This window comes from Phoca vitulina, unplaced genomic scaffold (assembly GCF_004348235.1).
Source record: "Phoca vitulina isolate PV1807 unplaced genomic scaffold, GSC_HSeal_1.0 scaffold7, whole genome shotgun sequence".
NCBI classification, from domain to species: Eukaryota; Metazoa; Chordata; class Mammalia; order Carnivora; family Phocidae; genus Phoca; species Phoca vitulina.
The window spans coordinates 37416137-37428954 of record NW_022589710.1 but is presented as its reverse complement, the minus strand read 5'-3'; the positions used below and the strand labels follow the sequence as shown (position 1 = coordinate 37428954).

The following is a 12818-nucleotide window of genomic DNA, read 5'->3' as shown; positions in this document are numbered from 1 at the left end:
TCCACTAAAATGTTTAAAACATGACTTGATTTATAATAATTCCATTTATAGCAAATCTTTTTTTTTTTTTTTAAAGATTTTACTTATTTATTTGAGAGAGAGAGAGAGCACAAGCAGGGGGAGTGGCAGAGGGAGAGGGAGAAGCAGGCTCCCCACTGAGCAGGGAGCCTGCCATGGGACTCAATCCCAGGACCCCGGGATTATGACCTGAGCCGAAGGCAGATGCCCAACCGACTGAGCCACCCAGGTGCCCCTAAGCAAATCTTTAAGAAACACACTTGTAACATAAAAAGATACCTGTATTTACAAAACCACTGATAATTTCTGAGACCAGTATCATGGCTATGTGGCCCAGACATTGCACAGGGAATAAGAGTACCTTGATTCTACTTCTAGCTCCAGCAACCTTGGATAGGTTCTAACTAGATGTAAGAGAACTTTTTCAAAAACTTTTCCGATGAAATTGTTTCTACTCCACAATGACTTTAATGCTTATTATGTATTGCTACTTCCTAAATCATACCTCTTTTTATCTCTGAACTCATTCTGCCAGAACCTTGTCTAAAAAGGCCAGAATATATTGCTAAAAAGATTCATTCTTAGTGATAAACTATTTTTTTAAAAAACAAAATCTACAATTTGGTAAAAGTGCTTCATATAGCTTTGCAGGGTAACAGTTTGAGATTTGGACCAGGTTGCAGGAGAGGTAGATTTGATTTGTTTCTTTTGTTGCATTTATTGTGTTCTGATCAAGTGCTTGGCATTGTGTAAATAACCCAGAAGACCTAGGCCCTATTGCCCTCTGGAGTTTCCCCTTGAAGATGAAATAAACTAAAAATTCAAATATAGAATGGTGCTTCTTAAAGTTTTCCACCAAAATGCTCCTAATAGCAGAGGAGGGTAAACTTATACTACTTATGAAGCTTAGTCTAAACCAATGGGCTGAAGTTTGCTGTTTCATCGAATTTTTCATTTTACACCATTGTAATATCCTGTTTGTTTTATTATTTGAAAATGATTTAACTTACATACCAGCAAATAAAATTAGTAGTCCAAGAAAATGTACCATGTTTATCCTGGCAGTTTGTAAGCCTCTGACTCACTTTCCCAGGTTTATTTGTATTTCAATTTGAGAAGCACCTGTAGGAATGAATTTGGAAATAAGCATCTATGTGGGCTCACTCTGGGCAAGGCTGTTGTGTGGACAAAGCTTCAGCTTCCTAATACTGTATTTCATAACTATAAATGAGATATCAAAGGCTTCTTTTTATGTCCTTAAGTGGGAAGCTGAAGATAAAGGAAATGTCATAGTGAAAAGTAGTTTGAGCTCTTTTGAGATATACTTATAATCTGGTATTTTACATTCCTGAAACAAAGGTCTTTCTTTCTTTTATGAACCATGAATAGCAGAACAAAAGGCATATAGGTTGAAACAAAAGTCCTTATGTATCGGCAATGATACTTGCCTAGGTCAGTAACTCTCAGAGGGGTGGGTATAGGGAGGGCAGAGAGACCCACTGGAATCTTGAAGCACGGACAGCTTCCTTTTCAACTATGTATGGCACCAACTCACTCTCCAAGCCCTGTACCACCACCTCTTGCCCCCAAACTCAGCCAGTTTAAAAACCATTAACTACAGTGAGCCACTGTTATGGGTGGGAGTAAATCTTCTTTCTCAGATGTGTTGGTATAGAAAAAATATTGAGATGGAGGCTTAAGGTAGCTATAGGGGAGACTCTTTGGTCCAGAATTTTATTACGATTCAATTGTGGGTTTATTAAACACAGAGATATTTTAATGTCTAGAAGTTATTCTCATTAGTTATTTTTCCTCTCTGGATCTCTTTCAATTTTTTCATTTAACTCTAAAATTTTAAAAGGAAAAACTATATGACACTCTTATAAAAGCTCAATTTTCATCTAAGAATAAAAAGGTAAGTTTTCTGTTGTTGCAGATTATAATCTAATAATATATTCCATTATCATGTTTATATTTTAAAATCTGGGGACCAAACATACATGATGAAAAAAACTGTATGTGAAAATCATCTTAATACCTGTTATAGTTCTTAATAATTTTTCCTTGTGATTACAGCCCTATAAAAGTGGACAGGGAGGTAGGTATTGAGTATCATGAGCTTTTTGTATAGCTAAACTAAGGTTCAGAAGCTATAATTAATTGCTGAAATCCAGAAAGATAAAAACAACAGAAGTGAGATCAGATAGGGTCAAACCCAGAGCCCATATTTTTTTCTCTAACATTACCTAAACAGAGAAATCAAGATGTTTTCACAGCAAGAAGGATCCAAAATATTATATGCATTTGTTTCAAGTTTCTATTAATCAATAACCAAAGGTTGAAAATATTACTGTAAAAGTGCTACATAGCATATCCATAGCCTATCCTAATAGGTACTCCTATAGATTCTTAATCACTTCATTACTTTATCAACCAGTCTATGTGAGTTCAGCCATTATTAAGATACAAGCTAGCTGGGACCATTTGGATGATTCTAACAGACTTCTTAGTAATTTTGTAAATGTTAAAAATACTAATTTCACAGGAAAATTTGAAGTATAATTTAATTTGTGTTTTGTTTGCTAAAGATTTTCCTTTTTTTTTAAAGATTTTATTTATTTATTTGACAGAGAGAGAGATAGCGAGAGCAGGAACACAAGCAGGGGGAGTGGGAGAGGGAGAAGCAGACTCCCACAGGAGCATGGAGCCCACTGCAGGGCTTGATCCCAGGAACCTGGGATCATGACCTGAGCCAAAGGCAGATGCTTAACGCCTGAGCCATCCAGGCACCCCTAAAGATTTTCCTTTTGACCTAAGTGACAGATATGTGCTTAAGGAGTTTAGTGGTAGAACTACCATGTGACCCAGCAATCCCAGGGTATATATCCAAAGGAAACAAAGTCACTGCCTCAGAGAGGTTATCTGTACCCTCATTTTCACTGCAGCATTATTCACAATAGCCAAGCCACAGAAACAACCTACATGTCCAGTGATGGATGAATGGATAAAGAAAATACACACACACAGAGGAGTATTATTCAGCCATGAGAAGGAAGGAAATCCCAGCATTTGTGACAATACCGATGGACCTGGAAGACATTATGCTAAGTGAAATAAGTCAGAGAAAGACAAATACTGTATAATCTCATTTGTATGTGGAATCTAAAAAAAAAACTGAATTAGAAACAGAGAACAGACTGGCTGGGAAAGGGTGGAGTAGAGGAAAAAGGTGAAGGTGGTCAAATGGTACCAACTTCTAGTTAAGAGATAAATTAGTTCTGGGAGCTATAATGTACCATAATAACTATAGTTAACAATGCTATACTGTAATATCTGAGAGTTGCTAAAAGAGTAAATCTTAAAAGTCCTTAACGTAATAAAAAAATTTGTAAAGTAAGTGATGGATGTTAACTAAATTTACTGCAGTAATCTTGTCACAATATACCTACGTCAAATCATTACATTGTACACTTTAAACTAATAACAATGTTATATGATAATTATATCTCAATAAAACTGGAAAAATAATTTGATCAAGCTAGAAGACTGAATTACCTATCTATTCTTTCCATACAAAATGATAATGCAAATTGTTGTCATATAGAAATTATCCAATTTTAAAATGCAGGGAAAATAGCATTATAGAATTGTTTTAGACAATTAACAAAAATACGTTGTTTTTTTCTGAATTTTAGTTTGTGGTATTTGTCAGCTTTTAAAAATTTACCAAGAGTAAACTCTAAAAGATATTAAAAATGAAACAAAAATTTAATTAAAAAAAGTTTAAGGGTTCCTAGATGACACCAAGAGCCAGAGGAAAGCCAATTAATTTCTAACTTTGCCCTCTCTGAAGCAAGAACAAAACAAAGGGCTTTGAATCTTGAATTAAAACCTGTTGGTTTTAGGGAGGAACAAAATCATACAACCATCCAAACAGACCCGATAAATGACAAATATTTTCAGAATAAAACTTTACTCTCTCAATAATCAAACTCTACAGGGAACTACTTCTAGTTCCCCCAGTGACTCCATGCTCTCTTGCCTCTCTTTTCACATGTTGTGCCCAATGACAGAAAATCCTTCTACCACATCTCTGCCTGGCTGACTCCTACCCATACCTTGGGCCTCAGCTTAAAAATCACTTCTTCCAGAAGAATCCCAAATATGTGTTAGATATGTGCTTCAGAGTCCTATCAACTTACCCATATCACAATATACTTTAATGTCCGTTCAGTTGTCTGCCTTTCCCCCTAGGCTGCCCCTGACAGGGCAGGGACTGTGTCTGTCTTCTTCGTACAGTCCAGCATGGTGCCTGGCACAGAGCAGGTGCTTCTATTAAATTACTTTTATTTTAAGATTGCCTCCATATAAGGATGACAAATAAAACTCTGACCAAAACCTTTTTGAAATGAGGTATGGAGAGAAGGTAACCATCCAATTTAGATAACTAAATATAGCAAATGTCAATTTACCTAAAGATGTATTTAAATCCGGCACCTCTAGGGCATTAAATTTTACCATATTTAGAAACACTTTTTGTTACTAGTCATTATCTTCATTTAAAAGAAAGTTTTCCAACTAGACCTATCAAATTAAGTCAATTCAATTTATTTAATAAGACAGTGGGAAAAGACAAGAGAAGGAAATACAAAACAAAGTGGCTTAACTGCTAATCTGAATAAATGTTCAATTTTTAGAATGGAAAAATTGAATTGAATTAGAGTGGAGAATTGAGTTTAAATGGTTGAGGTTCTTTGTTGCTAATCGTCTATTCAAGACTACTTATATCAACTAGATAAGCATTTTGGAAGCTGGTCAACATAATAGCCCAACAGTTAATATATATTAAAAATCAAATCAATAATTGTTGAAAGATATTTCAAAGTATTAAACACCAAGATTCTATTCTGAATTATCATAAGGAATATATCTTATTAAATGTAGTTAGTTCAGGTTTAGGAAATAGCTTGTATATACAGAAAAATAAATTGTATATATAGAAAAATAAATTGACCATCTTATCAGCAACTTTAGAATAGACATGACATCTATAGGTGATGGGAAAGATGATGATGATGATGATGATTTTAACTGGAAGCATAATTTTAAGTATTTTGCTTCACTTAATGAAATTATTTACTACATAGGATATGGTTTTATAAATAATGAAGGAGAAAAACAGAACTCAACCCACAACAAGGTATGATTTAGCTACTGAAATGATCAGATGTGCATACTAATTCCTGTACTGGTGACAGATTTCAATAGAAATCACTAAATTCCACCTGCAGGCACATCATGTCAAGTATGTATAAACAATAATAATTTCATGGCAGTGGTGCCAGGGGAAATATCCCAAGATTCTTTAGACAAGTCAGTACAGTAACAGATGTAGTAGTTGATTTATGGCTAACTAAAGAATTAATGTTAAAGAGCTTATTAAAATTCATTCTGTTTCTTCTAATTCTAGAAATAGGTTAGTTTCTCCAAAAGGTACATATACAGATAATGTATATAAACAGAAACAGAAGTGGATGGCTACCATAGCTTTCAAAGAAATAAAATATTCTAAGCTCAAAACATAAATCTCTTCCTTCTTTTATTTATTTTTTAAAGATTATTTATTTATTTATTTGACACAGAGAGAACGAGAGAGATAGAGACAGAGAGCAAGCACAAGCAGGGGGAATGGCAGGCAGGGGAGAAGCAGGCTGCCCTCTTAGCAAGGAGCCCAATGTGGGGCTCGATCCCAGGACCCTGGGATCATGACCTGAGCCGAAGGCAGACGCTTAACTGACTGAGCCACCCAGGCGCCCCTCTTCCTTCTTTTAGATAAATGATTAGCATCTAAATTACTTTAGTAACAATGAGTTCTGCAAGCATACTGAAAATAATCACTAGTTTAATTAATTAAAGGTGTTCAACAGGCACAGTTTATTTCATTAGCACAAAGAAAAATATATGATTTTATACAATACCTGTAGTGATAAAGGAAAGATCTATAAATTAAAATCATAATTCTGTGCTACCAGGATAAAATGACTTCTTTAAGCAGGGACTGCAAATGACTGAGAAGAAAATATCACTGATAACTCTTCAGTGGAAATTATATGGAAGGTTTGGAAAAAGTTACAGGGCAGGGGGAGGAAATAAATTAGTAATTATTTAGTTCCTAGACATTCAGGACAGTCTCTATGCCTGTCATTGTTCTAATGAGTAAGGTGTTTGGCATGAGCTGACTGGGAATGATGTAGACTAAAGGCAGGTGAAAGTCAATGTGCCAACCACAGTTCTGCCATTTATAAGATGCATAATCCTGAATAAATCACCTGGTATCTACTAGGCCTTAGAATCCACATAAAAGAAGGATGATTTCTAGAACCTGTTTAACTATAACATTAAGAAATTCTGCATGTTTCAAATTCAAGCCTGTTCAGCCTTCATATCTTGTAGTTGTCACTACAGACTACAAAATGTATGAGCAAGCACTAAAAATCAAACCAAATAACTAGTTGTGGCTTTTAGGCAAGGCCAAACTATATACTAAATTTGGTTAAGTCTAGTGAGGCCAACTTTTTACTTTTCTATTAACACAAGAACCTTGCCCTACTCTGGCTATGTACCTCACAAGCAAAGAGGCTTGAAACTAAACTAAGTTCACAAAATGAAAAAGTTAGCCACAATGAGTCTGATTCAAGAACTGCTTTTCCTGTAACTTCCTAGCCTTGACACCTAGTCTGTTTGCCCCAGCTGTAAGCCATAGACCAGATCAATGGGAGATGTAACCTCAAAATTAAAGCTCAGCTAAGGTTCTAGATTAAGAGGTTCCTTTAAAACTTGGAGTGACAAGGAAAAAATATGTTGATATATACAATAAGGCTCCAAAATCATCCTAAGGAAGACAAAACTCACATCACAAAATAATATTTTAAATCCATATAGAACCGGGACAGCCGAGTGGCTCAGTCCATGATCCCAGGGTCCTGGGATGGAGGCCCATGTATCAGCTCCCTGCCCAGCGGGGAGTCTGCTTCTCCAGCTCCCTCTGCCCCTCCCCCAGCTCGTGCTCTCTCTCAAGTAAATAAATAAAATCTTTAAAAAATAAAAAATAAATCCATATAGAACCTTTTATAGAACAACTTAAAGCATTTTATAAAAATTACCCAATTAACTTTTCTGTCACTTCTGTGAAGAGTCAGTATTATCTGATATTTTCCAAAGGAGGTAAAAAGAAACAAAGGAACTAAAGTTACTCACTTTGCCAATGACAGAGCTTCTTAAGTCCATATCTAGTGTTTCAAACTTGTGAAAAAAGATGCTCCGCTCCATGAGAAATTATATTAACAGATGGTGTATTGTCTTGCTTAGCATTTCACCTAATCAGTTCAGTATCTGCCACACTGTAGGTTCTCACTGTATATCTACCCAATGAATAAAGCTACTAATGACAGCTAATAATTACTAGAGTTCATGTATCAAGTACTGTGCTAAGTCCATTACATATATGATTCTACTTAATCCTACCAACAACTCAAAGAAGTAAGTAAATTATTACTTCTCATTTTACTGATAAGAGAACTAAGGCCTATGTTAAGTAACTTGCCCAAGATTACAAACTGATAAAGCCAGGATTTTCACAGAGGTATCTCAACTTTAGATCTTGTTTAAAGATCATGTAGAAAGAACAATAGATTAGCAGTAAGAAACTCAATATTTTATTTCATTTATCACTAAATTCTTGGAGATAATGTCTAGCATAGTACCTTACTCATATTTTTCCTCTTCAAATGTTTCCTGAATAAAATTAAAATTGCACAAGCAAATTAGGTTTCATTGTCCTCAACTGTAAAATGGAGGTAAAGGTACCTGCATGGTCTGCCTCAGTAATTCTCAAAGTGTCATCCCTGGATCTGGAAAATTTGTTAGAAATACAAATTCTCAGCACCTCCCCCCCCCCCAAACCTACTGAATCAGAAGCCAGTGTTTTAACAAGCCTTCTAGCTGATTCTCACGCATGGGGAAGATTCTCATGTATCAGTCTACTTTCTTAGATGATTATGAGTATCAAATGAGTTCAATAATGTGAAAGTACCCTAAAAAGTGAATCATGTATTATCATTAAAAGACTAAATTACATTCCTTAAAAAAAACTTAGTGGTTTTGCTAAATCAAGATAAAAATGAACATTAGAAATGAAATAGGTTATAAAACACTTTTAAAAGAAAATATCATTCTAGATTTTACCTTGGCAATGTAGAACAGTCATGGATCCCGAGAAAAAGATGCCCATAACCATAAAGCTGAGCCTAGAAATCTGATAATGTAGAATGTGGCAGTTCAACCCAGAAATGTGAAATACTGCACAGCCCTTCTTACCTGACCAGTGTCCAGTGGAGGTGCCGGATCTGTCTGTACATGTCTCACTTACAGGTCTAAACACAGTTTCCCATCCACCAGTAGCATAGCGCCAATTCTGAGATTCCAAGATGAGTGTTCGCTGAGTACCATATGCAATCATGAAGCAGTAGACCACGTGATGGAGTTGACAGCCATAGCCACAGCCTTTGTTGATATTACATACCAGCTTCTTGGCTTTGCTGCAGTCCTTGGGATTCTGTCAGGGAGAAAGACAAACAAAGGTGAAGAGTGGTTATCTTCTCTTTCTTTATAAGTGACAAGTGTCAAAAATCATATAATTAGCCAGGACTGATCCAGTGTATCTTACTAAATAAAGAATCCAGCTTTAAGGATTGAATTTCAAAGAATCCACTGAAAGTTTATTTTAAAGAGATGGCAGTGAAAAGAAGAGTTGCTTTGGAAACATCACTGAAAAAATATGAAATGAAGCATTACATTGAAAAAAATACTTTCACTTCTCTATCACTCAGAACACGCAAGTATGATCATCTCTGAACTCAAAGTTGCATACACTGAGATCTTCATGAAAGAAGTAAAACCGTTTATTTATTCCAGCTGTACTTCAGCATGCTGTGCTTACCTTTCCAGCTGAAACTCAAATCATCTTAAATGAAAAACTATAATTTACCTATCAATTCCATCTATCTCCAGAGTTCTAGATGTCACAAACAAAATATATTTTTTCATTATGGAAGTGAAACCACTGAATAAAAAAAAAAAAATGAGTTCAGGACTTTTTTTTTTTTTTTTTTTTAAGATTTTATTTATTTATTTGAGAGAGAGAGAGAGCACAAGAGGGGGGAATGGGAGAGGGAGAAGCAGACTCCCTGCTGAGCAGGTAGCCCGATGCAGGACTCGATCCCGGGACTCCAGGATCATGACCTGAGCCGAAGGCAGTCGCTTAACCAACTGAGCCACCCAGGCGCCCTCAGGACTTTTTTTTAAAAAAACTAATCTGGATAGCTACTAGTAATTTTCACAATAAAATGCAGAATATGTTCTGTGTTATGCCAATTTTTTAGTCATTGAAGTATAATTAACACAGTGTTATGTTAGTTTTAGGTGTATAACATAATGATTCAACGATCCTATACATTACTCAGTGCTCATCATGAAAGTGTAGTCACCATCTGTCACCAAACATTGTAACAATATTATTGATTGTATTCCCTATGCTGTACTTTTCATCTCCGTGACTATTTTATAACTGGAAGTTTGCACCTCTTAATCCCCTTTATCTATTTCACCCATCTGCGCACCCACTGTTATGCCAATTTTTAATCAGGAGGTCCATTTTTCTATTTGTATACCCTGCTATAAGATGAGCAGCAAGTGGTTATAACAGTATTATCTAACCGTGGGTGCAACAGGGTTAGTTAATGAGAGATGTCTTTTTTATTCTAAAGCTTTGACTCTGCTATAATTCATATGGGCTATTGCTAAATATCCCTAGGCATCTTAGCTCTTCAAATAAAAATCTGTTTTGACAGGGACTCCTTAGCCTAGGAAGTTTTAAGCTGTTTTGTCTGCAAGGTTAAAAGAAAGGATGGATGCCGTCAGTAACAGAATCTTTTCTCCCACAAAGTGAGAAGCAAAGTAACCAGCTCTCAATTTATATGAGCCTTGAGAAAAAGCAGTTGCCAAACCACAATCTACAACTATTTTCCAGGAATATCATCTATTTGGTCAAGCAGAGCCCTAGAAACAAAAGCTAGGAAGGTGAAGGTATAAAATGATCGTGAAGGAAAAGCTGAGAAGGGAAAATACAACACAGTTACTTTCAGAAGGGTATCTTTTACATTCAAATGTGACACAGCGGGGCTGGTCTTTTTAGATCAAAGCTGAACCCAATACCATCAAGAGCCTTCTTTAAAAAAAAAAAAAAAGATTTTATTTATTTATTTGAGAGGGAGAGAGAGCAAGCAGAGCACAAGAGCAGGGGGAAGGAGAAGCAGACTCCCCACTGAGCAGGGAGCCTGATTTTGGTGGGGGGGGGGGGGGGCGTGGGCGGCTCCATCCCAGGACTCTGGGATCATGACCTGAGCATAAGGCAGACACAACCGACTGAGCCACCCAGGCGCCCCCATCAAGAGCCTTCTGAAAAGTTAAGAGCCCTTATGAATCTGAGAGAATCCAGATAAAATTCAGCAAGATTTGGTCAATACTGTTTCCCCAATCAAGTACTAGAGTTGCTGATTCTTTTCATTTTGAGACTTTGAACTCTAGTTGGTTTAGCCGCAAAAGATTTGAGAGGAACAGAAGGGTATGTGATGTGTTATTGGAAGACCAATATCATTTTTCTATCCAATATAATGTAAGAATCCTGGGAATAAGTAACATTCTCCAACTGATCCAAAGCTTTATTATTAACTCAATAGTTTAACAAAATGGCAAATAAAGAACACTGACATTTGTCAGGTTTTTCACAATTTGTAAGAAATCTAGCACTTGAATATCTCAAATTCATATGAATGGAAAAGAAAATGTTCTTTATATATTTTTCAATAGACTTTTTCTTTTAGAACAGTTTTTAGATATATAGAAATTATTGCAAAGATAGTACAGAGATCCTATATACCTCACATCCAGTTTCCCCTATTACATAGTCTTACATTAATCTTCATTTTTTTTTAAGGGAAAAAAGAGTGAGGGAACATAATAATTAAACATTTGGAACCACAGGTTTGTTTTTTTTTTAAATGAAAAGAAGACACATCTGCATGTAAGACGGGCACATCTATTGTGTTTCCTGCGTTTAATTAGAATGCAATGCTTTGAGCACAAGAATTGAGTCCTAAGAGAAAGAAATGGACAATTTATGAGATGAAGCTTAATTCAAGAGTTTTAGTGCTCCTCAAACCAAGCTAAATCGAGAATATTTAAATCTTTCTGTTAAGTCATAGGTAACATGGAGAAATGAAAAAAATCCATTATGTTTGGTTCTGGAATGAAAAAGGTCTACATATACACAGGGTAACCAATGGAAGATTCCAAGGCAGAGGCTAGCAGTAAGAGAAGAGAAAATGAATGACTAGAATGAGAACAATAAATAAAGCACTGAAGAAGCTCAGAGCCACAGCCCAATTTTTTCACAAAAATATTTAAAAGTCTGAAAATTTCAAAACATCTTGTTCATAAAAAGGCAGAGAGACAGTGAGAAATAGAAAAAAAAAATGTGTGTGTATCTAACACAAGATCAGGCTCACCAGAATAAATATCTAGAAAAAACAAGCAGATATTTATAAGGTAAACAAAGCAACAATTCTGAGATGGGCAGGGATTTATTCAGATGGAAAAGAACCTTATGGGAAACCCTTTACCTGACCTAAGTCTTTGTTATCCACCATTGTTACGGATTAGCAACAACAGAGATTTATAGAAATCTATAAAGGGAAAACAGAGCCTTTGTTACACACGTGTGTGTGTGTATGTGTGTGTGTGTGTGTACGTATGCATAATCTTCAATTTTCTTACCAAATAGCCTTTGTCAATTGCCACTGATCCTGGTTTTATACTTTCTGTCTGCAAAAGGCTTGCCAGTATGTCTCATTCATAACAAAGCATATAATATACAAGGGCCTCATTACTAAAAGAAGCTTTAATTATGCTAATACTTTAACAGGGTAGCTATTTCTGATAATAAAACCTGTTTTTCAATAGCTTCTATAGTGTGCCTGATGCATTTTCTTCTATATTTCTCTATCAGCTATGCAAGAATGCAGGCATATTGCTTGAGATTATGAGGATAAATGAGATAGTATGTTTGAATTAGCTCTGAGCATATACCATGTCACTTAGCTTCATAGTATCTCTGAGAAGGAAGGATGGGTAAGCAGAAAGAGGTAGTGGAGGGAGGTAATTTTTGTCACAATTTTAAACAAAGAAAATGAAACAAAATCATACAATTTAATTCATAACAGAGCCGGAATTAGAACAAAATCGTATCGTAAGCTTCTCTATGCAAAGTTCTTTAACTAGAGCATGTTGTCTCAAGTAATTTTGACAAAATTACCTCCTGTTTCTAAAACTTGAATAATCATCATCATTGCAAGGAAGAAGAATGTATGTGCCTATTAATGCCTTTGACTTCAAGAAGACCCTATATATAAAAATCCCACATTATAAGTATAATTTAGAGAGTTTATAATTTTACTTTGTTGTTAACTATTGTTCTTTACAGTATGGACTCCTATTTACTAATGAAAAATAGCCTTTCATAAACACAATAAATTTTATCTTTTAAGGTTTAGCTTAAATATAATTTTATTTATAACCCTTTCCAGTCCAGCTAAAAGTGATTTTTCTCCCTCTTCTATTCCACAATTTGTTTATCGCAATCTTATTACATTTAAGTTGTCTTATTATTATTTATGTATAATTTC

The 12818-nt window shown here is 35.3% G+C and overlaps 1 protein-coding gene across 9 annotated transcripts in view; it reads right to left on the bottom strand.

Moving 5' to 3' along the window:
• The window catches only part of FUT8 (fucosyltransferase 8), a 316924-nt gene that overhangs the window by 57132 nt on the left and 246974 nt on the right, over nucleotides 1–12818 (bottom strand). For all 9 annotated transcript variants that reach the window (XM_032405330.1, XM_032405322.1, XM_032405324.1 and 6 more), the window contains one exon: nucleotides 8395–8632. In XM_032405330.1, coding sequence (XP_032261221.1) covers nucleotides 8395–8632 — 238 coding nt within the window. The remainder of the gene's footprint in view (nucleotides 1–8394; nucleotides 8633–12818) is intronic.